This window comes from Schistocerca piceifrons, chromosome 9, assembly GCF_021461385.2.
Source record: "Schistocerca piceifrons isolate TAMUIC-IGC-003096 chromosome 9, iqSchPice1.1, whole genome shotgun sequence".
NCBI classification, from domain to species: domain Eukaryota; kingdom Metazoa; phylum Arthropoda; class Insecta; order Orthoptera; family Acrididae; genus Schistocerca; species Schistocerca piceifrons.
This window is the reverse complement of record NC_060146.1, coordinates 165,459,217-165,484,197: the sequence shown is the minus strand read 5'-3', so window position 1 is coordinate 165,484,197 and position 24,981 is coordinate 165,459,217. Positions and strand designations below refer to the sequence as shown.

General features: G+C 43.0%; 1 protein-coding gene across 1 annotated transcript in view; it reads right to left on the bottom strand.

The window, feature by feature from the left end:
* LOC124716810 (insulin receptor-related protein-like) overlaps positions 1-24,981 on the bottom strand; it is a 162,128-nt gene that overhangs the window by 89,074 nt on the left and 48,073 nt on the right. The window contains exons 5-6 of the mRNA XM_047243360.1: positions 20,102-20,278; positions 16,142-16,408 (exon numbers count right to left, since the gene is read on the bottom strand). Of these exons, the coding sequence (XP_047099316.1) occupies positions 16,142-16,408; positions 20,102-20,278 (444 nt within the window). The remainder of the gene's footprint in view (positions 1-16,141; positions 16,409-20,101; positions 20,279-24,981) is intronic.

Here is a 24,981-nt window from a genome sequence, read left to right as displayed (position 1 = left end):
CCCCAACCTGATATTAAATTTTTAATTGTGGTTTTCGGAATGCTAATTTTCTTGGAGTATCAGTACTGTATTATCTCATGTTTGGTTCTTTATTATGGCATAATGCCATACGTGCTGGAAGATGAAAATGTGCACCTGAAATTCAGTGAACAATTGGAACGAGCCTATATTGTGGAATGAACGTTTAGTTTCAAATAAATTGAACGTCTCAGTGGAACAATTAATAAAAGCCAAATTTCTTTAGTCAACCGAGAAAAATAACTTCATTGTTCTCCAAGGCGATTATTGGTTGACGGCCAAAAACGTGGAAATAAAATCAAATTAGAAAACTGAAACTATTAATATATTTAGCCTTCCATAACTGTGTGAATGTATGTTAATTCATTTGATAGCTCCTGGCCACAGAAATCCGTTTTGTTTCCATTTGACATAGGAGCTATAAACGAAGAGGAGACAATAATATCACTAAAGGTAAACACGGGTCACATAGCGACTACCCCCCTCTCCACTATAACTCAGACTGCTCTGCGCAAGCGTGGATCTGGCAGCTTGGACGCGCCAGAAGAATTTTTCCGGTTTGCATCTGGTTTCAACTACCCAAAATCGGGAGGAGATACTGCTCATATGCCACTGAACTGCGCATGCTCTTGAGCCCTCTGGAAATTGCACAAACGAAACTAATGTAAACACTTGTGATGTGATGTTCACCAGAAGCAGTTTGTTGTTATGAAGTATTGCATAGTCTTCGTCCTACGCCTTCGACAAATTTTGCTGTTGGCAGACGCTTGTGTGTGCACGGTGTTTTGATGTTGTAAATGGTGCATTTCCTTTGCGATTTAGATCTTCTTTTTCTCTCTCGTTTATGTGTTGTTGCTGCAGTATTATTCTGCAGCAGTGGGATACAGTAATATTCTTTGTTCGAGTGTCAGTTCTTACCAGTCAACATTAGAATAATTTAACTGAAAACTAAAACAATGAAAAATTCCCGGAATTCCGAAAAATTACCGGGTTTTTCTCGGTTGTCCCGGGGCGTATACACCCCGTAGAAAGTCCCTATCTGTCTCCAGTATAGAGCAAAAGGATTTTATGTACCGAGTTCATTTTCGATTGCAGGCAAGCAAGAATGAAATATTCATAAAATCTCTCATACCTCCTGAACAGGCAGAGATATCGAAACGAGGTTTTGGAAATGGTAGCACGCATCGGGTAGAGTACCTCGATATAGATGAAGCAATAGTTTTCTTTTGAATCGAGTACTGTAATTTTTTAACAGTCGTCGAAAACTAGTGGAAATAGAAATTCCTAGTATAAAAATAAACACGGAATTCCTTGTCTTGTGTAACTGCAAACCGATGCAGTGAGGTTTTCCTTAAGATATATGGCGTGTTTCCGGGGTCTCCTGCAACGGCGTCAACCCGCAATGCAGCAGCGCTCTGCGGGTCGTCGCTCCGGGTCCGCAGGTCCCGACCTCCAGGCAGCAGGCTAGATCAGAGGGCGCGCAAGAGCAGTGGAGGCAGCCACCTCTACGGACCTTTTGCTGCATCCGCCGAGCCAATTTCCTCAGCCAATCCGAGCCCACATCGCCCGACCAGTAGCTTATCTAGTAGTCGTCCGCCACGCGGATATAACTACCCTCGCCCGACGAGCAGCAGAATTAGAAGATCGCCAGCACCACACAACCACCTGGACTTGACGTCTCTCTTGTCACCCGGGACCACGCGCTGCTTTGGCGTGGATTCTGGTGCTGGGAATCCTTGCACGGCTCGTGAGATGGGACTTTAATTTCCTCCCTACTATTGATGTGTAAGAAAAAGAATTTTTCAGAACGTAGTCTCACGCAGAGATTTACTAGTGTTGTTTTCCAAGAACTTCAAATTGTCAAATAAGTCATTGCTTTATTTTCAAGAATTATCTTTTTTATTTGTTTTGAAGCGCTAACAGAGCACAGAAGTTACGATTGTGAACATAAACTGATTGTGTCAATAAACTGATTTGTGAGTGTAATCACTGATTTACTGTAAAAGTGCCGCAAGCTGGGATACTTCACTACTAACCTGTCAGCTTGTTTAATGAGACACTCTGCTTCAGGATTCTGTCGCAATAGCTACTGCAAGGTGAGTTTGTGCAAATTATACTGTGTCTTGGCGAAAGGACAATTAAACGTGTCAACAGGAGAAATGCAGCCGACAAAAGTAAATTGCCAGTTCTGTTGCAATTCTGGCAGAATTCATGTAATCCGCAGTATTTTAATAGTGAACGACCGGAATGAAAGCTCACCAAAGGATCTTCTTCCTGTTCATCATCTGATAAATATAAAAATAATTACGATTGTGCCGGCCGGAGTGGCCGTGCGGTTCTAGACGCTACAGTCTGGAACCGAGCGACCGCTCCGGTCGCAGGTTCGAATACTGCCTCGGGCATGGATGTGTGTGATGTCCTTAGGTTAGTTAGGTTTAATTAGTTCTAAGTTCTAGGCGACTGATGACCTCATAAGTTAAGTCACATAGTGCTCAGAGCCATTTGAACCAGCCAATTACGAGTGTGCTCGTCAACTCAGAGTGACACGTGTATGTGTATGCAGGTTACTCACCTATGACTTGCCAAACACAATGTATGGTGGGCGAATAACGGAGTTGTTATTGAGAAAATTAAACTGTTGATCCACTACACAACACGACGCAGTTGCCGAGAGTAGTACACATGATAGGAATATGGAAGATAGACTTGTGAGGAAACACTTCACATCATGCGAAAAGCACTGTCATGAATGGAGGGCTGTCTTTATCAGCAACGCGTTTCAGGAAATGAAATAAATCAAATCACCACAATCTTTCAGGATACTGATAGTTTTGGAATAATACCAATTACATTCTTCATTTATGTAACTTGAAACCACTAAAATGCTTTATGTCATCAATATGCATCAGATTAAATGTCATTCGTGGGCGTTTTTTGACTGTTTCTAGCTTACGCTGAAACTGCAACGTCTGCATGTATGTAGTGTAACGTCTTTTATTACATCCGTATCCAAACAATCACACTGAAACTTATTCACTTCATATCTTGGACGCTTTTTAACATGTGCACAAATGGTATACACCATTCACACTTCTAGACTGTTTGTAACATCGCACTGATACATCAGCACAATTGGCAGCACACAAACAACCTCGTTTCACTGTGTAATATTTCAAATTCCCTGCCTTGTTTCTCGATCACATGATTTTATAACATTCCTTACAACTTCACAGCTCTCACAATGAATTGTCTGTCCGTCTTTGCGATCTGAAGACATTGTCGAGGCAGAAGACATGATCCCACTGGCTAATGGCTCACCAGCCACTGAATTGTGCATTGTTCTCGAAAAAAGAAAAACAATAACGAAACAAGACATCGACACTATTTAGATATACACCGAAGCGCCAATGAAACTGGTATAGGCATGCATATTAAAATACAGAGATATGTAAACAGGTAGAATACGGCGCTGCGGTCGGCAACGCCTTTATAAGACAACAAGTGTCTGGCGCAGATGTTAGATCGCTGACTGCTGCTACAACGGCAGGTTATCAACAATTAAGTGAGTTTGAACGTGGTGCTATAGTCGGCGCACGAGCGATGGGACACAGCGTCTCCTAGATAGCAATGAAGTGAGGATTTTACCGTACGACCATTTCACTACTGCACCGTGAATATCACGAATCCGATAAAACATCAGACCTCCGACCTCGCTGCTGACGGAAAAAGATCGTACAAGAACGGGACCAACGGCGACTGAGGAGATTCGTTCAACGTGACAGATGTGCAACCCTTCCCCAAATTGCTGCAGATTTCACTGCTGGGCCATCAACAAGTGTCAGCGTGCGAACCATTCAACGAAACATCATCGATGTGCGCTTTCGGAGGCGAAGGCCCACTCGTGTATCCTTGATGACTGCACATCACAAAGCTTTACGCCTCGCCTGGGTCCGTAAGCACTGACATCGGACTGTTGAAAACTGGAAACATGCTGCCTGGTCGGAAGAGTCTCCTTTCAAATTGTATCGAGCGGATGGACGTGTACAGGTATGGAGACCTCACGAATCCATGGATACTGCATGTCACCAGGGGACTGCTCAAGCTGGTGGAGACTGAATGGTGTGCGGCGTGTGCAGTTGGAGTGATATGGGACCTCTGATACGTCTAGATACGACTCTGTCATGTACGTAAGCATCCTGTCTGATCACACGCATCCATTCATGTCCCTTGTGCATTCCGCCGGACTTGGGCAATTCCATCAGGACAATGCGACACTACATACGTCCAGAATTGCTACACAGTGGCTCCAGGAACACTCTTCTTAGTTTAAACACTTCCGCTGTCCTCCAGACTCCTCAGAAATGAACATTATTGAGCATATCTGAGATGCCTTGCAATGTGCTGTTCAGAAGAGATCTGCACCCCTTCGTACTCTTGCAGACTTTTGGACATCCCTGCAAGAGTCATGGTGTCGGTTCCCTCCAGAACTATTTCAGACATTAGTCGAGTCCATGCCACGTCGTGTTGCGGCACTTCTGCGTGCTTCGGGGGGAGAGGGAAGGGGCTACACGATGTTAGGCAGGATTACCAGTTTCTTTGGCTCTTCAGTGGAAATAACTGTAGAATGTACTAATGAGAAAAGACCGAGAGCTTAAATGGCGGAAAACGAAATACTACTCAGTGACCATAAAGTTCAGTAGGAAGGCAATAGTTTCTGGACTGCCAATACTACCACTGCCCATATGCACGACGTCGAAGGGAGCACATGCGAATACAGCTCTCCCCCTCCCAGCCTCAACTGTCCCAAAGTGAAGAAGTGTGCCAGAACCACAACGACACGCAACCAGCGGCAGGGGCCGGTCGCGTCACCAATGCGTAGCGTCTCAGTTTCCATAGCCCCACGCGAACCTGTTACGGTACAAAAACGCGCTGCCCAGAGTCACACCTCACACGCTATGCGCATCTCAGTTTGCCCGTAGTCAAAGCTGCCCGGACATTTTGCTAGAGCTCTGCACGTGCTTCAAGCTGCTCGGCCACAACTGGCCGCAGGCACTCGGACAATGGAGTATGACAGAGCACATACGGCCTGACTGCAACATTACCCACACATCAGCCGTTCGTCCACCCCTGCCCACCTGTACCCTTGCTCGCCCAGCTGCCCCTAGGTCGGCACGCGAGCTGGAACACACTACTTTACACCTAAAACTTACACCTAAAACTTGCACCGCAAATTTTGCGGAAAAGGAAAATGGTACTGACGTGCAGTTTTCACAGAACGGATTGGTTGTCAGAGGCTCTTCTGTTAGTCGTTAAACAGACTGTAATTATACCTAGACAGTGCACATTTTATGCAAACATACATTTTGTAAATGGACCTATTGACATTAACAGACTAAAAGCAGGGTAAATTAGAATGTGAGAGGTATTTTTCAGGTTGCAGAAAGGTAAAGACTGTTCTCACAAAATATTACGCGCTCACAGAAATATCTTCATATGTTCACATGCATGACATACCCGTTACAATTAAACACTATGTGTTGATATCATTAACATTTGTTGTTCAGTAATTATCACTTCCATGTGGCATAATTTTGATATAATTATCGGTTTGGATTCGTCTAATTACAACTGAATGAAACGAATTTTTCGTGCCGTACCGACGGTAGCCAATGAAAACCACGTAACTCCATTTTGCTAAATTTTACAGCAGAAGCAAAAACGATGTCTTAAGAAATATGTAAAGTGACAGATAAAGTTGCTACATGTGCAACTAAACTGTAGAAGCATAGTTACTGACGCATTAGAAAAATCGACGCGCTTTTGAATCTCTTTTTGATAATGAGAATACTGGTTACTCGAATTACGAGGTTTTGACAGACAGATGGAGTGACGAGGTTTTAGTTGCCTACCATCGATACGCTGTTCGCCTTTACTGTTTCCAAGGCATTGTCTGTGGCAAATTTCGTAGCTGCTGCTCTACGTGAGCTTTTGTTCCGGTTTTATAACTTTTCTTTTCTCTTTACTACTATTCCAAGTTTCATTTGAACAGCACTAGGAATTGAACACTCATTTACGTCCTGTTATGTTTTGGCAACAACATCCAGCGTTTGCAAATAAGCGTGGTCCCTTTGGTCTGCAAGTTGTGCTGCTAGTTACAGCACCCTTTCTGCCCAGCGAACGGAGAACCGAACTCTCAGCATCCATCTTTGATTTATTTTCAGTACCTGTATGCGAGGAAGTGTTAAAAGACAGTAGAGAGAAGAGGCAAAAAGTCAACGGAAGAGCTGTGTTACGGAGATCGACAGGTTATCAGGGAGTCGCTCAGAGCATTCTGGAGGAATGAATTTGGAAGGATTAAGATAGTACAGTTTTCGTATCAGATCATTTAGCACAGCCTACAAGTATAGCGACATTACTTTATGGAACAATTAACGACGTTAGTAACTGAGACGTATCTTACCTCAGACATTATCTAAGAAGCTCCACTGCATCTTACTGTCTGTAATCAGATCATTTTAAATAGTCGTGATGCCGGCTTTTCATTGTATTTTCTTATCGACAGGTCATAGAGTAATAAAATAACTTTCGTTTGCGTACTATGGCGCCATATTGTAATTTTTATTGTACCATCATTCCCAATATTAATAAAAATTCTATATTCATAAATTTGCTTTCGTTACTTGTAGTAGCTGCTTTCTTTTACCATCTGCTTTTATTTAAAAAATGATTTGCACCTAACTGAGGTGTAAATAACGAATCGTTTGTTGCTTCATCTGGTGACGCTACGATCGAGCGACAGTCCGTCTATCACAAATCAATCTACTATTAAAATTGAGCCTGCACCTTTTGGTGACGATTTCCGCCTTTTGTACTAATGCGAACTGTACATGTGTCTCGGTCAGTTAATTTTCATATTTTTACTCGTCGTCAGAAAGATCATCTAAACGATATCGCGATCAGGAATAATGATTTCATTTTCTGCATTACAATGGCAGTAGCTTTAGAAATACTACGTCTGATTTTAACAAAGAATTTAATGCAATGAAGTCAGAGTTTTCCCGTTGACATGGCTGTCCCCCTTAACTAATGTGTCTGCTACTCAAATAACAAAGCAGTATTAAATTAAATAAATTAAATGGTACAAGTTTCACGAGAGGACAATAGAATAGGAAGGACGACTGGTGATAGAGGCTCACCAATGCCGAGGTGTAGAGTAATTTTCCAAATCTATTAAAAACTGTGGTAAAATTTGAGGTAATTAACTATAAAATTTGTGTTTTTTCTAAACATGAAGTTCAAAATATACCAGTTCATTCGTTTTTGCATAAATTAAATAAATTCTAGAGTTTCATACACCTGTGAATATGGTATGTATGCTGTGCAAAATTAATCGAAGAATCTCTCAAACTTATGAAGAAAAGTGTACCTATAGCCACAAATGCAGCCATTAATAAGTGAAAAAATGATGAAATTTCGCACGTAAAAAAAATTATTTTGTTATGTTTTCGAACTTCCACTGCAACGACTGTGAATCCTGGTGTTGCTCACAAAGTTTTATGAATTTATTTGTAAAATTATAGACACTGGAAATTTAAATGTCCTGTGATGCCTCTCCTGCTCCAAGTCGGCCCGTTTGACGTCCTACCCCCCTTAATGCGGGCAAAAGCGTAATTGACGCGAACGACAAGTTCTTCACATGTATCCACCTTCGTAGCGTACACATCCCCCTTTAATGAGCCCCATATCCCACTGGCATATATTGTGATCTCTCAAAAGCTTTTCATTGTGTGAGTCATGAAATTCTTATACACTCCTGGAAATGGAAAAAAGAACACATTGACACCGGTGTGTCAGACCCACCATACTTGCTCCGGACACTGCGAGAGGGCTGTACAAGCAATGATCACACGCACGGCACAGCGGACATACCAGGAACCGCGGTGTTGGCCGTCGAATGGCGCTAGCTGCGCAGCATTTGTGCACCGCCGCCGTCAGTGTCAGCCAGTTTGCCGTGGCATACGGAGCTCCATCGCAGTCTTCAACACTGGTAGCATGTCGCGACAGCGTGGACGTGAACCGTATGTGCAGTTGACGGACTTTGAGCGAGGGCGTATAGTGGGCATGCGGGAGGCCGGGTGGACGTACCGCCGAATTGCTCAACACGTGGGGCGTGAGGTCTCCACAGTACATCGATGTTGTCGCCAGTGGTCGGCGGAAGGTGCACGTGTCCGTCGACCTGGGACCGGACCGCAGCGACGCACGGATGCACGCCAAGACCGTAGGATCCTACGCAGTGCCGTAGGGGACCGCACCGCCACTTCCCAGCAAATTAGGGACACTGTTGCTCCTGGGGTATCGGCGAGGACCGTTCGCAACCGTCTCCATGAAGCTGGGCTACGGTCCCGCACACCGTTAGGCCGTCTTCCGCTCACGCCCCAACATCGTGCAGCCCGCCTCCAGTGGTGTCGCGACAGGCGTGAATGGAGGGACGAATGGAGACGTGTCGTCTTCAGCGATGAGAGTCGCTTCTGCCTTGGTGCCAATGATGGTCGTATGCGTGTTTGGCGCCGTGCAGGTGAGCGCCACAATCAGGACTGCATACGACCGAGGCACACAGGGCCAACACCCGGCATCATGGTGTGGGGAGTGATCTCCTACACTGGTCGTACACCACTGGTGGTCGTCGAGGGGACACTGAATAGTGCACGGTACATCCAAACCGTCATCGAACCCATCGTTCCACCATTCCTAGACCGGCAAGGGAACTTGCTGTTCCAACAGGACAATGCACGTCCGCATGTATCCCGTGCCACCCAACGTGCTCTAGAAGGTGTAAGTCAACTACCCTGGCCAGCAAGATCTCCGGATCTGTCCCCCATTGAGCATGTTTGGGACTGGATGAAGCGTCGTCTCACGCGGTCTGCACGTCCAGCACGAACGCTGGTCCAACTGAGGCGACAGGTGGAAATGGCATGACAAACCGTTCCACAGGACTACATCCAGCATCTCTACGATCGTCTCCATGGGAGAATAGCAGCCTGCATTGCTGCGAAAGGTGGATATACACTGTACTAGTGCCGACATTGTGCATGCTCTGTTGCCTGTGTCTATGTGCCTGTGGTTCTGTCAGTGTGATCATGTGATGTATCTGACCCCAGGAATGTGTCAATAAAGTTTCCCCTTCCTGGGACGATGAATTCACGGTGTTCTTATTTCAATTTCCAGGAGTGTAGATAAGCTTAAGTATTGTGGTATGAGTGGGACAGTGCACAAACAGTTTAATTCATACTTAAGTGGAAGAATGCAGGAAGTTGAAATTAACAGTACAGGTATCAAGAATGCTGTCCCACAAGGTTCAGTCTTGGGTCCCTTATTTTTCTTAATGTATATTAACGACTTGCAACTCTATATTCACGAAGATACATAGTTAGTCCATTTGTTGACGATAAAAGTATAGTAATCACACTCAAGAAGCAAGAATCAGCTGAGGAAATTGCAAATAATGTCTTTCAGAAAATTATTAAGTAGTTCTCTGCAAACAGACTCTCAGTAAATTTTGCGAAAACACAGTTTATACAATTCTGTACAGTAAATGGCATAATACCAATGATAAATATAGACTATGAATGGAAGTCTGTTGCTAAGGTAGGATAGTCAAAATTTCTGGGTGTGTACACTGATGAGAAATTGAACTGGAAGAAACACATCAATGATCTGCTGAAATGGTCAGGTTCAGCTACTTATGCTATTAGCGTTATTGCAGATTTTAGTGATAAACATATCAGTAAATTAGCCTACTATGCCTATTTTCATTCATTGCTTTCATATGGCACCATAGTTTGGGGCAATTCATGATTAAGAGAGAAAGTATTCATTGCACAAAAGTGTGTAATCAAATAATAGCTGGAGCCCACCAAAGAGCACCTTGCAGACATTTATTTAAGGAACTCGGGATATTCTTAGTACTTCACAATACATATATTAACTTATGAAATTTGTCATTAATAACCCATCGCAATTCAAAAATAATAGGGAAGTGCATAGCTACAACAGTAGAAGAAATGATGATATTCACTATTCTGGATTAAATCTCAATTTGGCACAGAAAGGGGTGAATTATGCTGCCACAAAAGTCTTTGTTCATTTGCGAAATAGTATTAAAAGTCTGAAAGATAGCCAACCAGCATTTAAAAGCAAATTAAAACAATTTCTGAATGATAACTACTTCTACTCAATAGATGAATTCTTACATATGAAGCAGTAACTGTACAAAAAATTAATTAATCAATTAGTTTGTCTAAAGAAAACTTTTGTTAAAGTGACAAGTTCCACATCATTACGAAATGTCTCATTCATGATCTACTGAAGAAGAATTAATGTATGTGCGTATGTATGTAAATCTCATGGGGTTAGATCGGGTGATCTGTCAGACGAGCTAATGGATCCGCCACGTCATTGTTGAGGAAACGCGTTATTCAGATACAGGGATATTTGTCTGGTACAGTGAACCGGTGATATATCATGCTCCAGGTACGCTTGCCATCGTTGCTCTAGTGCCACGTCTCCTATCAGGAAATATGCGTATGCTGCGACTGTCGTACGAAGTGGCAGAAATCCAGGTACTATCACCAGTCATCAATCGTACCACACCAGACATTCACCGAGAACCTAAGTTGGGATTTTGTTTCCCTAGTGTCATGTGGGTTCTCCATCGCCCACGTTTGAGAATTGCGGGCGTCCATGATACCACTGCGTGCAAATATAGCCTCACCTGCTAAAGAAGTGTGTTGCACGGCGTCTCTGTGTACACTCAAGCATTCACAAAATTGCTGTCTGCTTACTGAGCCACCTGGATGTAGATATTGCCCGGACTACACAGGGCACGGGTACAAGCCCTCGGAATGTAACGTACGCCACACTCGTTTTTGTGGAATATCGAGCTGATGACTGATGCTCCGTGTTACCGGTGGTGAGACTTCCTTGTACCACTGCAGAATGTGTACCCTTTTCTCAGCTGACTGGACGGCCTCATGTTCTGATGTTACATGTGCACTGGGTTGTGTTCCAGATTCATGCAACGTTAGAAAAAGCCTGGAAAATACCCTGGCACAGGGGCGTCGACCAGGCACTGGTATTTCCTAACAGCCGCACGGGCACTGCCATTACAGTACCTGTACACACCAACATGTCTGCGTATTCTGCCCAGGTGAACGTATGCGCATGTTGGTATTCACATATACCATGGGTTTACTCAATTAAGCGACACTCAAGTACGACTCGTGCACGTCGTTCGTTATGACTGCACACTGATCAAACCCACGGTTGCACACTGGGTACGCTTGCAGCTGCTGCCTCAGCGCGACATCACATCTCTTGGAGAGCCCCCAAACCTCTTGTACGATGCATCAGTCATCCGCCCCATCATTATTATTCTACATCAGAGCCCTTACACAGGTTTTTTTTACTATAAAAACAGTCTTGATCACAATTTATTTATTATGGTGACCGGTTTCGACCACTACTGTGCTCATTTCAGACCTACAAGTCGTATACAAAGCTTTAATTAGAGGGCTACATACATTAAAGAAAATACATAAAGCTATAAAGCTATGAAACGATGAATTACCAATGAGTAAGAACCTCCTTCTGCTTGGGAATCACTACTGGAGAAACCAATGCACGTCTTACTGTATATAATGGTGGCTCCTCCCACTTCTGACGGAATGATGTCGTTACTAACAATGTAAAATTTCTTAGTTAAAAGAACATTGTCAAGAAAGGAAAATAAACACACATTAAACTTAGCTTGTTTAACAGGTATTGTCAATTAAGAAGCGTTAAAAGTATTTTACCATGTAGGATAAATCAACTACGTTTTGACAGTACATCGATTGCTCTCTCAAGTCCTGTTAGTGAACCATTTGGAACCACTGGTTGCCATGATGAGGTTGGACGCCGTTCCAAAGATGTGGCAGCAGGCTTCTTTCTAACGAAGTTTTTGCGAAAGTGGAATGGCAAAGACTGTCACGTCAGACGATGTACTATTGAGCAGCAACATGTCGATATTGAAACGATTTTCAATGATTAGACTGCAATAATCGATAACTGATATGTGTAGTACATGCTGCACAGATAGGATTTACTGGTGTAATAAGAGACTTCTATTTACATAGATTACATAATAATTCTGACAGATCAATACTTAAAAAAAATCAAGAGGGCACAGTAGTTGTGCATATTTTTGAAATATTGTCTATGAAGTTCATATGTAGATTCCATTCTTTTCTTACATCTGACTATTTTTAAAAGGCGCTGCTATGTCTTATGTTGCATGCCAGTCTTATAAACAAATAAAAATAATGAAAAGGGAAGGAATTTAAAATCATAATACTACGAGCCGTAGTGTCAAAAATAAAGGGATGTGAATTAGCAATATGCAGAATAAAGCGTATAGCCAAACATTCTAAAAACAGATAGTCAGTCATAAAATAATGTTTGGCGAATTAAAATTACAAAGCAAAGATAAAATATTTACTAAAGGTCTTAATAATTTTAAAAACGAAGGACAGAAGAGTGAACATTCTAAAGCAGATAGTCGAAAATCTCAAAGAAATGTTTGTCTTTGAATTCAAGTTGTAGCTGCTAAATAATTTAGAAGAAATTGAAATCTATTCGTTTCACAAAAGTGTACCGTTATCTGTTTTGAATGAACAACTGTGCCCTCTCGATTTTTTAAAGTATTGATCTGTAAGAATTATTATGTAGATTAGATTACACAAAATATTGCATGACACTAATGTTTAAGTAGTAGTTGTTGTTTTTTTCCCCTTAATTTATACCTAAAAATTCAGCCAATGAGTAGTAGGAGTTGTCATCTAGGAATTCTTTTAATTTATTTTTAAATGTTAGTTGGCTATCTGTGAGGCTTTTGATGCTGTTTGCTAGGTGACCAAAGACTTTTGTGGCAGCATTATTTACCCCTTTCTGTGCCAAAGTCAGATTTAACCCTGCATAGTGAAGATCATCCTTTCTCCTGGTGTTATAGCTATGCACACTGCTATTACTTTTGAACTGGGTTGGATTATTAACAACAAATTTCATTTGTGAATATATATACTGTGAGGTTACTGTGAGGATCCCTAGATCCTTAAATAGATGTCTGCAGGATGACCGAGGGTGGGCTCCAGCAATTATTCTGATTACACGTTTTTGAGCAATGAATACTTTTCTACTCATCGATCAATTACCCCAGAATATGATGCCATACGAAAGCAGTGAATGAAAGTAGGCATAGTAAGCTAATTTACTGAGATTCTTATCACCAAAATTTGCAATAACCCTAATAGCATACGTAGCTGAATTCAGACGTTTCAGAAGACCATCAATATGTTGCTTCCAGTTTAACCTCTCATCAATGGACACACCTAAAAATTTTGAAAATTCTACCTTAGCTACAGACTTCTGTTCAAAGTCTGTATTTATTACTGGATTACTTTTTGGATGTTAGTACTATACTTGTATTATCAGCAAAAAGAACTAACTTTGCATCTTCATCAATGTGGAATGGTAAATCATTAATGTATATCAAGAACAGTTAAGGACCTAAGACCGAACCCTGTGGGACCCCTTACTTGATAGACCCCCCCCCAGTTTGAGGAATCAGCTGTTGTTTTAACATTACATGAACCACTTATTTCGACTTTCTGCATTCTTCCAGTTAAGTATGAATTAAACAATTTGTGCACTGCCCCACTCAAACCATAATGAATTAGCTTATCTAAAAGAATTCCATGATTTACACAATCAAAGGCCTTTGAGAGATCACCAAAAATACCAATGGGTGATGTCCGGTTATTCAGAGCATTTGATACTTGATCAGTGAAAGCGTATATAGCATTTTCTGTTGAAAAGCCTTTCTGAAAACCAAACTGACATTTTGTTAGTACTTTATTTTTACAAATATGGGAGGCTACTCTTGAATACATTACTTTCTCAAAAATTTTTGATAGAGCTGTCAGAAGAGAGATTGGGCGGTAGTTGTTGACATCCGACGTATCCCCCTTTTTATGCAATGGTTTTACAATGGCATATTTCAGTCTATCGGGGAAAACAGCCTGCTCCAAAGAGCTATTACATACGTGGCTGAGAATCCTAGTTATCTGTGGGGAACAAGCTTTAAGTACCTTGCTGGAAATGCCATCAATTCCGTAAGAGCTTTTACTTTCAGTGAGTTTATTATTTTACTGATTTCAGAGGGAGAGGTTGGTGGAATTACAGTTGTTTCAAACTGCACAGGTATGGCCTCCTCTATTAGTAGCCTTGCCTCTTCTAGTAAAGATCTAGGTCCTATTTTCTCCACATCATTTAAAAAATGATTATTGAAAATATTTTCAATTTCTGATTGTTTCAATAATATTCCAAATTGCTTTAATTTTATCATCAGAGTTACTGATCTCAGACATGATACACATGCTTCTGGACTATTTAATAACTTTTCTTAGTACCGCACAATAGTTTTTACAATATTGAACAATTTCGGAGTCAGTACTCGCTCTTGCAGTTAGATACAGTTCTCTTTTACGGTTGCAAGATATTCTTATTCCTTTAGTTAGCCAAGGTTTTTTATATGTTTTCTTGGAATTATGTTTAACTATTTTCTTGGAAAAACAATTTTCAAATACCCTTAAAAATGTATCGTGAAATAAGTCATACTTCAAGTTTGCATCGTGTTCCTTATACACTTCATGCCAGTCTAGCTGCTGTAGGCTTTCCCTAAAGTTTGCAATATTTATATTGTTACTTGAACGCACTGCTTTGAAAGTCTGATTTGATATATTGCATGGAGCTATATCATGTACTGTAACTAGCTGTGCACCATGATCTGAAAGACCATTCTAAACAGGATAAGCATTTATGTCCTTAAACTTATCTTCGTCTATAAAGAAGTTATCTGTCAATGTACTGCTGTTCTTTGTTATCCGAATAGCAATCTATGTAAATGGAAGTCTCTTATTACACCAGTAAATCGTATCTGTGCAGCATGTACTACACATGTCAGTTAACGATTATTACAGTCTAATCATTGGAAATCGTTTCAATATCGACATGTTGCTGCTCAATAGTACATCGTCTGACGTGACAGTCTTTGCCATTCCACTTTCGCAAAAACTTCGTTAGAAAGAAGTCTGCTGCCACATCTTTGGAACGGCGTCCAACCTCATCATGGCAACCAGTGGTTCCAAATGGTTCACTAACAGGCCTTGAGAGGGCAACCCATGTACTGTCAAAACGTAGTTGATTTATCATACATAGTAAAATACTTTTAACGCTTCTTAATTGACAATACCTGTTAAACAAGCTAAGTTTAGTGTGTGTTTATTTTCCTTTCTTGACAATGTTCTTTTAACTAAGAAATTTTACATTGTTAGTAACGACATCATTCCGTCAGAAGTGGGAGGAGCCACCAATATATATAGTAAGACGTGCACTGGCTTCTCCAGTAGTGATTCCCAAGCAGAAGGAGGTTCTTACTCATTGGTAATTCATCGTTTCATAGCTTTATAACTTTATGTATTTTCTTTAATGTATGTAGCCCTCTAATTAAAGCTTTGTATACGACTTGTAGGTCTGAAGATGACCACAGTAGTGGTCGAAACCGGTCATCGTAGTAAATAAATTGTGATCAGGACTGTTTTTTATAGTAAATATTTGTAAAACATTGATCACTGTTCACTCCCACAATGTATTCAAAAGTAGCCCCCACACAGTGTTTTGGTAAGTAATAATTCACACTTGTCTTCAAGTCCATTCATGGATGTGTGTAGTCTTCAATCTGCTAAAGTTTCACAACGATCTAGAATCGGACTTCACCTCACAAACTATGTGACATTTGTGAAGAATCACCCTATATATAAGTCTATCAAGGACATCGAATTTAGCGGAAGTGCAGGGTGCAACCAGTCGGTGTGTACGTGAAAAGATAGAGGACTGTTTGGTATCAAGTAAATGACTGCGGTTATGTAAATATATTTTTTTCTAAATGGTAATAAACTTTTTCTCATTTACATGCTGTAGTGAAGTGTATGTGAGAAGGAGGTGCGGCGCACTGCAGGCGGGTACTCACGTCGTGGACGGTGAAGTCGTCCATCTGGGCGACGTCTCGCAGCCGCTCTATCTCGGCGAGGCAGAGCCGCGGGTTGTCGTGGAAGAGCAGGCCGCCGCGGCGGATGCTGAACTCGGGGTCGGGCCCCCTGCGGTCCCAGTCCCACAGCGCCTGCAGGTTGTCGTTGCTCATCACCACCAGCGCCGGCTTGTCCGCCGAGTCGCCGCCGTGGATCACCCGCAGGCTGCGCAGGAAGTCCAGCGACCGCAGCCCGAACGAGCGCGTCACCTGCGCACAGCCACAGGCCCATCCCACACGTAGCACGACAGCACAGTGTCCAACTAAAAAACTTTCCGCGGTACTGACCTTCTAATTTTGAGCAATGGAATAATTTTTATATAATATACAGAATGTATCAAAAACAGGGTTGCCACAAGTCTCCATAAGTGGAATACGCCGATATTTCTCTGATTTCCCAGACAAGTTTTAGCATTTTCACCTGAAAAATTATGAAATCTCAAGTATAAGTAAAGTCTTTCAAATTCTAAAGGTGGCAGGGGTAAAATACAGGGAGCGAAAGGCTATTTACAATTTGTACAGAAACCAGATGGCAGTTATAAGAGTCGAGGGACATGAAAGGGAAGCAGTGGTTGGGAAGGGAGTGAGGCAGGGTTGTAGCCTCTCCCCGATGTTATTCAATCTGTATATTGAGCAAACAGTAAAGGAAACAAAAGAAAAATGTGGAGTAGGTATTAAAATCCACGGAGAAGAAATAAAAACTTTGAGGTTTGCCGATGACATTGTAATTCTGCCAGAGACAGCAAAGGACTTGGAAGAGCAGTTGAACGGAATGCACAGTGTCTTGAAAGGAGGATATAAGATGAACATCAACAAAAGCAAAACGAGGATACTGGAATGTAGTCGAATTAAGTTGGGTGATGCTGAGGGAATTTGATTAGGAAATGAAACATTTAAAGTAGTAAAGCAGTTTTGCTATTTGGGGAGCAAAATAGCTGATGATGGTCGAAGTAGAGAGGATATAAAATGCAGACTGGCAATGTCATGCAAAGCGTTTCTTAAGAATAGAAATTTGTTAACATAGAGTATAGATTTAAATGTCAGGAAGTCGTTTCTGAAAGTATTTGTATGGAGTGTAACCATGTATGGAAGTGAAACATGGACAATAAGTAGTTTGGACAAGAAGAGAATAGAAGCTTTCGAGATGTGGTGCTACAGAAGAATGTTGAAGATTAGGTAGGTAGATCACGTAACTAATGAGGAGGTATTGAATAGGATTGGGGACAAGAGAAGTTTGTGGCACAACTTGACTAGAAGAAGGGATCGGTTGGTAGGACATGTTCTGAGGCATCAAGGGATCACAAATTTAGCATTGGAGGGCAGCGTGGAGGGTAAAAATCGTAGAGGGAGACCAAGAGATGAATACACTTAGCAGATTCAGAAGGATGTAGGTTGCTGTAGGTACTGGGAGATGAAGGAGCTTGCACAGGATAGATTAGCATGGAGAGCTGCATCAAACCAGTCTCAGGACTGAAGACCACAACAACATCAACAAGTAAAAACCTACACTATGTGATCAAAAGTATCCAGACACCCCAAAAAAACATACGTTTTACATATTACGTGCATTGTGTTGCCACCTACTGCCAGGGACTCTATATCAGCAACCTCAGTAGTCATCAGACATCTTAAGAGAGTAGAATGGGGCGCTCCGCGGAACTCACTGACTTCGGACGTGGTCAGGTGATTGGGTGTCACTTGTGTCATACGTGTGTAGGCGAGATTTACACATTCTTAAACCTCTCTAGGTCCACTATTTCCGATGCGATAGGGAAGTGGACACTTGAAGGGACACATACAGCTCACAAGAGTACAGGCCGACCTCGTCTGTTGACTCACAGAGACCGCCGACATTTGAAGAGGGTCGTAATTTTTAATAGGCAGACACCTATCCAGACCATCCACAGGATTTCCAAACTGCATCGGGATCCACTGCAAGCACTATGACAGTTAGGCGGAAGATGAGAAAACTTGCATTTCATGGTCGAGCGGCTGCTCATAAGCCACACATCATGCTGGTAAATGCCAAACGACGCCTCGTTTGGTGTAAGGAGCGTAAACACTGGATGACTGAACAGTGGAAAAACGTTGTGTGGAGTGACGAATCACGGTACACAATGTGGCGATCCGACGGCAGGGTGTGGGTACGGCGAATGCCCGGTGAATGTCATCTGCCAGCGTGTGTAATGCCAATAGTACCTTCGGAGGCGATGGTGTTATGGTGTGATCGTGTTTTTCATGGAACGGGCTTGCACCCCTTGTTGTTTTACGTGGCACTATCACAGCACAGGCCTACATTGATGTGCTAAGCACCTTCTTGCTTCCCACTGTTGAAGAGCAATTCGGGGATGGCGATTGCATCTCAACAGGATCGAGCACCTGTTCATAATGCACGGCTTGTGGCGGAGTAGTTACACGACAATAACATCTTGGCCTGCACACAGTCCTCACCTGAATCCTTTGGGATGTTTTGGAACGCCGACTTCGTGCCAGGCCTCACTGATCGACATCGATGCCTCTCCTCAGCGCAGCATTCCATGAAGAAAGGGCTGCCATTCCCCAACAAACCTTCCAGCACCTGATTGAACGTATGCCTGCGAGCGAGACTGGAAGCTATCATCAAAGCTAAGGGTGGGCCAACACCATATTGAATTCCAGCATTACCGATGGAGGGCGCCACCAACTTGTAAGTCATTTTCAGCCAGATGTCCCGATACTTTTTATCACATCTTCTCTGGTCTTTAGCTTCCCCTGTTGTTCCACTCATTATTTCAATTAACCATCAACTAAACCCCTGCTAGAAGAATTCGGTGCCAGCCACGGACGGGTGAGCGGCCGACAGGCTTGCAGGGAGCGGAGAATTTGTCCGTTCCAGTAATCATCTCAATCAAAGTGCATTGGTTGTCATGCCACCGTCTCTGGCAGACCACTGACTGCTACAAGTTCAAGACGTGGAATATCTCCTACAGTGTCCCTGATGGAAAAGAGCATACGGCACTGTGGGCAGGGAGTCCCCCATTCGGGAAAGTTCGGCCGCCGAGGGCAAGTACTTGTTGCATTCGGCGCCACACTGGGCGACTTGCACGTCGGAGATGGGGGATATATGATGATCAGGACAACACATCACCTAGACCCTGAGCGGAGAAAATCTCTTGCCCCAGCCGGGAATCGAACCCGGACCCTTTGGCGTGGCATTCCGCCGCGCTGACCACTCAGCTAAAGGGGGCGGTGTCCTAGCTGCACCACGAAATGTACTCTTAATGAACTAGGGCTTCACAAGAATGAAACACTGGATGTCCTTCAATACTGGGCTGAAGGAAAGTCTCTGTACACGAAAAAGGAAAGCAAAGTAAGATTAGGACCCCCCCCCCCCCCCCCACCGGGCTTTCCGGGCGGGAAGGAGCGCCTGGTCCCCGGCACGAATCGGCCCGGCGGATCTGTGTCGAGGTCCGGTGAGCTGGCCAGTCTGTGGATGGTTTTTAGGCGGTTCTCCATCTGCCTCGTCGAATGCGGGCTGGTTCCCCTTATTCCGCCTCAGTTACACTATGTCAGCGATTGCTGCGCAAACAAGTTCTCCACGTACGCGTACACCACCATTACTCTACCACGCAAACATAGAGGTTACACTCGTCTGGTGTGAGACGTTCCCTGAGGGGTCCACCTGGGGCCCAAGCGCACAATAACCCTATGTTCGGTGTGGGGCGGTGGAGGGGTGAAGTGGACTGCGGTAGTCGTCGTGGGGTTGTGGACCACTGCGGCTGCAGCGGGGACGGAGCCTCTCTGTCGTTTCTAGGTCCCCGGTTAACACACATGCATGCAAGATTGGGATGTCACCTTGAGGCCACTGTCGATCTCTTGGATGACTCTTGACGAAAGCTGGGATGTGGTGGCGTCTGGCGTTACCTTGAGGTGTCCGTTGATCTCCTGGATGAGCCCGAAGCGGCTGGGCAGCTCCTCGGACAGGTCGTGCTCGTCGTCGGACAGGATGAAGGTGAGCGAGCCGTCGACGTGCGTGCACTGCCGGAACTTGTCCATGTCGGCCAGCGTGCGCACCACGCTCTCGCGGCCGTCCCCACACACCTGCCGAGCACACACCGCGGGTCACAAGGCGCACTTGGGCTGCTTCACCTTCGGGCTCAAAATTATGCAGATGGTAGAGGGTCCTAATCTGGAGGAAGGAAGGGGGAATGACTGGGGTCTAACATCCCATCGACACTGAGGTCGCTACAGACGGAGCACGTGCTGGGATTGTGTGAAGGATCGGGAAGGACATCGGGCGTTCCTTTTCCTTTAAAGGAACCATCCAACATTTCCCTGAGTTGATTTTGGAAAATCACGGAAAACCTATATCTGGATGGCGGGACTCGGATTTGATCCATCGACCTCCCGACTGCGCCACTTCGCTCGGTGATCCTAAATTGCCTACTCTGACAAAAAAAAAGTAATGACTGGTTTGATGGAACGTTTGAGTCTAGCAAAAGCAAGATTCACTATAAATTGAACAATCGAGTTTTGTCCAAATTTTCATAGCAAATGAACAGTGGGAAATGGACAAATGGGGCATAAAACTGACGAGCGTGAAGTCTAATTGCTTAAAAGTAATCAAGGTAAATAACAGAAAATTAATTAGTGATTTGAGGGAAATTTTTGTGCAAATTTTCATAGCCAAACGAAGAGTGGGAAGTGGACAAATATGACATCTAGCTGACGCGTCTGAAGTCTAGTTTTTCTTTAAAAAAAAACATTTCATTGCTTGAAAGTAAACGTGAGAAATAAGAAAAAACTGTTAGTTAGTTGACGAAAAATTAGACAATGGATTTTTGCATGACTTTCTTAGCCAAATGTAGAGTGGGAAATTAGAAAATGGGTATCTGACTGACCATCGTGGGTCAGTTCTGCAAAGAAATGTTTATTTATTTCAGAGTAACCAGGGTAATTAAGAAAAATTTAATTACTGATTTGAGGGAAAATTTTTGTCCCATAAAAGAATGGCAAATGGACAAATGTGGTATCAGATTCACCAGCGTGGGCCGTAGTTTTCGCAAAAAGTTATTTAATTCGTTGCAAGTAATGAGGGTAATTAAGAAAACCTTAATTAGTGATTTTAGGGAAGACTGAATTAATTCACGGGCAGATACTGCTAGCTATGTAAATTAAGTGTCAAAATGATCATCTCTTCAACGTGTAGCAATTTTGCCAATACAACGATACATTCCACCGATATTTACCTCTCAAAATGGTTTCATTCCAATAAAGTAATGAGGTTAGGGTATTTTGAGGCCAGGATGTTTCGAGAACAAAACGCAAATGAGAAGTTAATAAACTCATCTTACTAAGATGTAGCTGTTTTAGGCACGAAAAGTTTCATTGGTGTGATATTAAACTGTCAATCGACAACTGAATTCAGGATATTTCGAGAACAGAAGTCTCTAGCTATACAAGTGACGCATCAAAAAGGTCGTGCTTTGCGAGAAAAACTTGAAAACAAAAAAGAATTTAGAAGAAAATTGTAAAGGGTTTCGTAAACTGATTTGTCTACAAGAGAGAACTAAAATAAATTTCAGAAACGTTTGGTCGAAATCCTGTACAACAAATGAAGTACCGACTGAGAATTTTAAGTTTAATCTTTAACTTAGAATCCTGGAACCTTACGGAGTTCTAGAGGATGACTGTTTAACGTGCTATGTAGACTGTGCAGTCTGCTGTTGTGTGGCCTCGACATATTTCTATCTTGTGTGCCAGAAAATGTAAAAAAGTTCAAACAATTTTTCAGTCTAAAATATTTTTTAATAGAGAATTCTTCAAATATGAGGAGAGAGCATGCGCGTTCCTAATCTCCACGTCAACTGCTGTGGATGATCTCAGCATCATTCAATCGGTTTTATTTCTTAATCTGACACTAATCATTTTACAAAACATTTCACCACTGTTTTTGCAAACTTTTTAAATTTACATCCGCAAACAAATTACACATTATTATTAACAAAGACAAAACAGAAGAGCTCACATGGAAAACCAGATCAAGTAAAAAAGTAAAAGCTGCAAGATGATAGGGGCATATACAGCGTCTATAAAAGGGAGATGAATTTGAAGGCAAAGTTATAGTCATGGAAGAAGACGTAAATGAAGAGGAGATAGGAGATATGACACTGCGAGAAGAATTTGACAGAGCACTGAAAACGTCAGTCCAAACAAGGACCTGGGAGTAGAAGACATTACCGTTAGCCTAGGGAGAGCCAGCCATAACGGAACTCTTTAATTTGGTGTGCAAGATGTACGAAACAGGGAAATACCCTCAAACTTCAAAGAAAAATCTAATAACTGCAATTCCAAAGAAAGCAGCTACTGGCAAGTGTGAGAGTTACAAACTATAAGTTTCATAAGTTTAGGTTGCCAAATATTAACACGAATGGTTTACAGGAGAATGGAAAAGCTGGTAGAAGCCAACCTCGGGGAAGATCAATTTTTGGGTTCCGGATAAACCTGGGAACACGCGAGGCAATACTGATCCTACGACTTATGCTAAAAGATAGGTTAAGGAAAGGCAAAACTATTCATAGGATTTTTAGAATTAGAGAAACCTTTTGACGATGTTGACTGCCTTACCCTCTTTGAAATTCTGAAGGTAGCAAGCGTGAAACACAGGGAGCGAAAGGCTATTTACCAGTGGTACAGAAACTAGACTCCATACATAAGAGCCGACGAGCATGAAAGGAAGGCAGTGGTTTAAAAGGGAGTGATACAGCGTTGTAGCATATCCCAGAACTTATTCAGTCTGTACATTGAGCAAACATTAAAGGAAACAAAAGGAAATTTTCGAGCCGGCCGGTGTGGCCGAGCGGTTCTAGGCGCTTCAGTCTGGAAACGCGCAACCGCTACGGTCGCAGGTTCGAATCCTGCCTCGGGCATGAATGTGTGTGATGTCCTTAGGTTTAAGTAGTTCTACGTCTAGGGGACTGATGACCTCAGATGTTAAGTCCCATAGTGCTCAGAGCCATTTCAACCATTTTGAAATTTTCGACAAGGAATTAAAGTCCAGAGAGAAGAAACAAGCTCTTTGGGATTTGCCGATGACATTGCAATTCTGCCAGAGACAGCAAACGGCTTGGAACAGTAGTTGAACGAAATGGACTGTGTCTTGAGAGGTGGACATAAGATGAACATTAACAAAAGAAAAACCTATGGAATGTTGTCGAATTAAATCAGGTGATGCTGAGGGAATTAGATTAGAAAACGAGATACTTAAGATAGTAGATGAGTTTTGCTATTTGGGCAGAGAAATAACTAATGATAGCCGAAATAGAGAGGATATAAAATGTAGATTGACAATGGGAAGAAAAGCTTTTCTGAAGAAGAGAAGTTTGTTAACATTGAATATAGATTTAAGCATTAGAAATTCTTTTTCTGAAGGTAATTGTCTGGAATGTAGCCATGCATAGAAGTGAACTGTAGACGGTAAACAGTTAAGACAAGAAGAGAATAGAAGCTTTTGAAGGCTTGTGCTACAGAAGAGTGCTGAAGATTGGATGTGTAGATCATGTAACTGAAGTGGAGGTACCGAATAAAATTGGGGAGCAAAGAAATTTGTGGTATAACTTCACTAAAAGAAGGGATCGCTTGATAGGACACATTCAGAGACATCAAGGAATCACCAATGTAGACTCATGCTCATAAATTAAGGATAATTGTAGATTGTGGTGCCACACAACGTGGCACTATACAAAACTGGCGCTAATAGGATAGTCAGATAGGGAACATACACGACACAGATCTGTAAGTCCACGGTATTGGTGATAATTTGAGAAAACCGTCCCGAAAAACACGTGCTACAAAACGCCACTGTTTCCTGCGCATGTACCCCGACATCAGTATGGGATATGATCACCATGCACACGTACACAGGCCGCACAACGGGTTGGCATACTCTGGATCAGGTGGTCGAGCAGCTGCTGGGGTATAGCCTCCCATTCTTGCACCAGTGCCTGTCGGAGCTCCTGAAGTGTCGTAGGGGTTTGAAGACTTGCAGCTATACGTCGACTGAGAGCATCCCAAACGCGCTCGATGTGGTTTAGGTCTGGAGAACAGGCAGGCCACTCCATTCGCCTGATATCTTCTGTTTCAAAGTACTCCTCCACGATGGCAGCTCGGTACGGCCGTGCGTTATCATCCATCAGGAGGGAGGTGGGACCCACTGCACCACTGAAAAGACGGACATGCTGGTGCAGAATGACGCCCCGATACACCTGACCTGTTACAGTTCCTCTGTCAAAGACATGCAGGGGTGTACGTGCACCAATCATAATCCCAACCGACACCATCAAACCACGACCTGCATACAGGTCCCTTTCAAGAGGTTGGTATCTGGTTCCTGGTTCACGCCAGATGAAAATCTGGCGAGAATCACTGTTCAGCCTATACCTGGACTCGTCCGTGAATGTAACCTGGGACCTCTGTTCCAATGACGATGTACTGTGTTCTTGACACCGGGCTTTACGAGCTGTCGTGTGACCAGGGGTCAGTGGAATGCACCTTGCAGGTCTCCAGGCGAATAAACCATGTCTGTTCAGTCGTCTGTAGACTGTGTATGTGGAGACAACTCTTCCAATGGCTGCGGTAAGGTCACGAGCAAGACTACCTGTAGTAATTCGCGGCCGTCTGCGGGCACTGATGGTGAGATATCGGTCTTCTTGTGGTGTTGTACACTGTGGACGTTTAGTACTGTAGCGCCCGGACACGTTTCCTGTCTGCTGGAATCGTTGCCATAATCTTGAGATCACACTTTG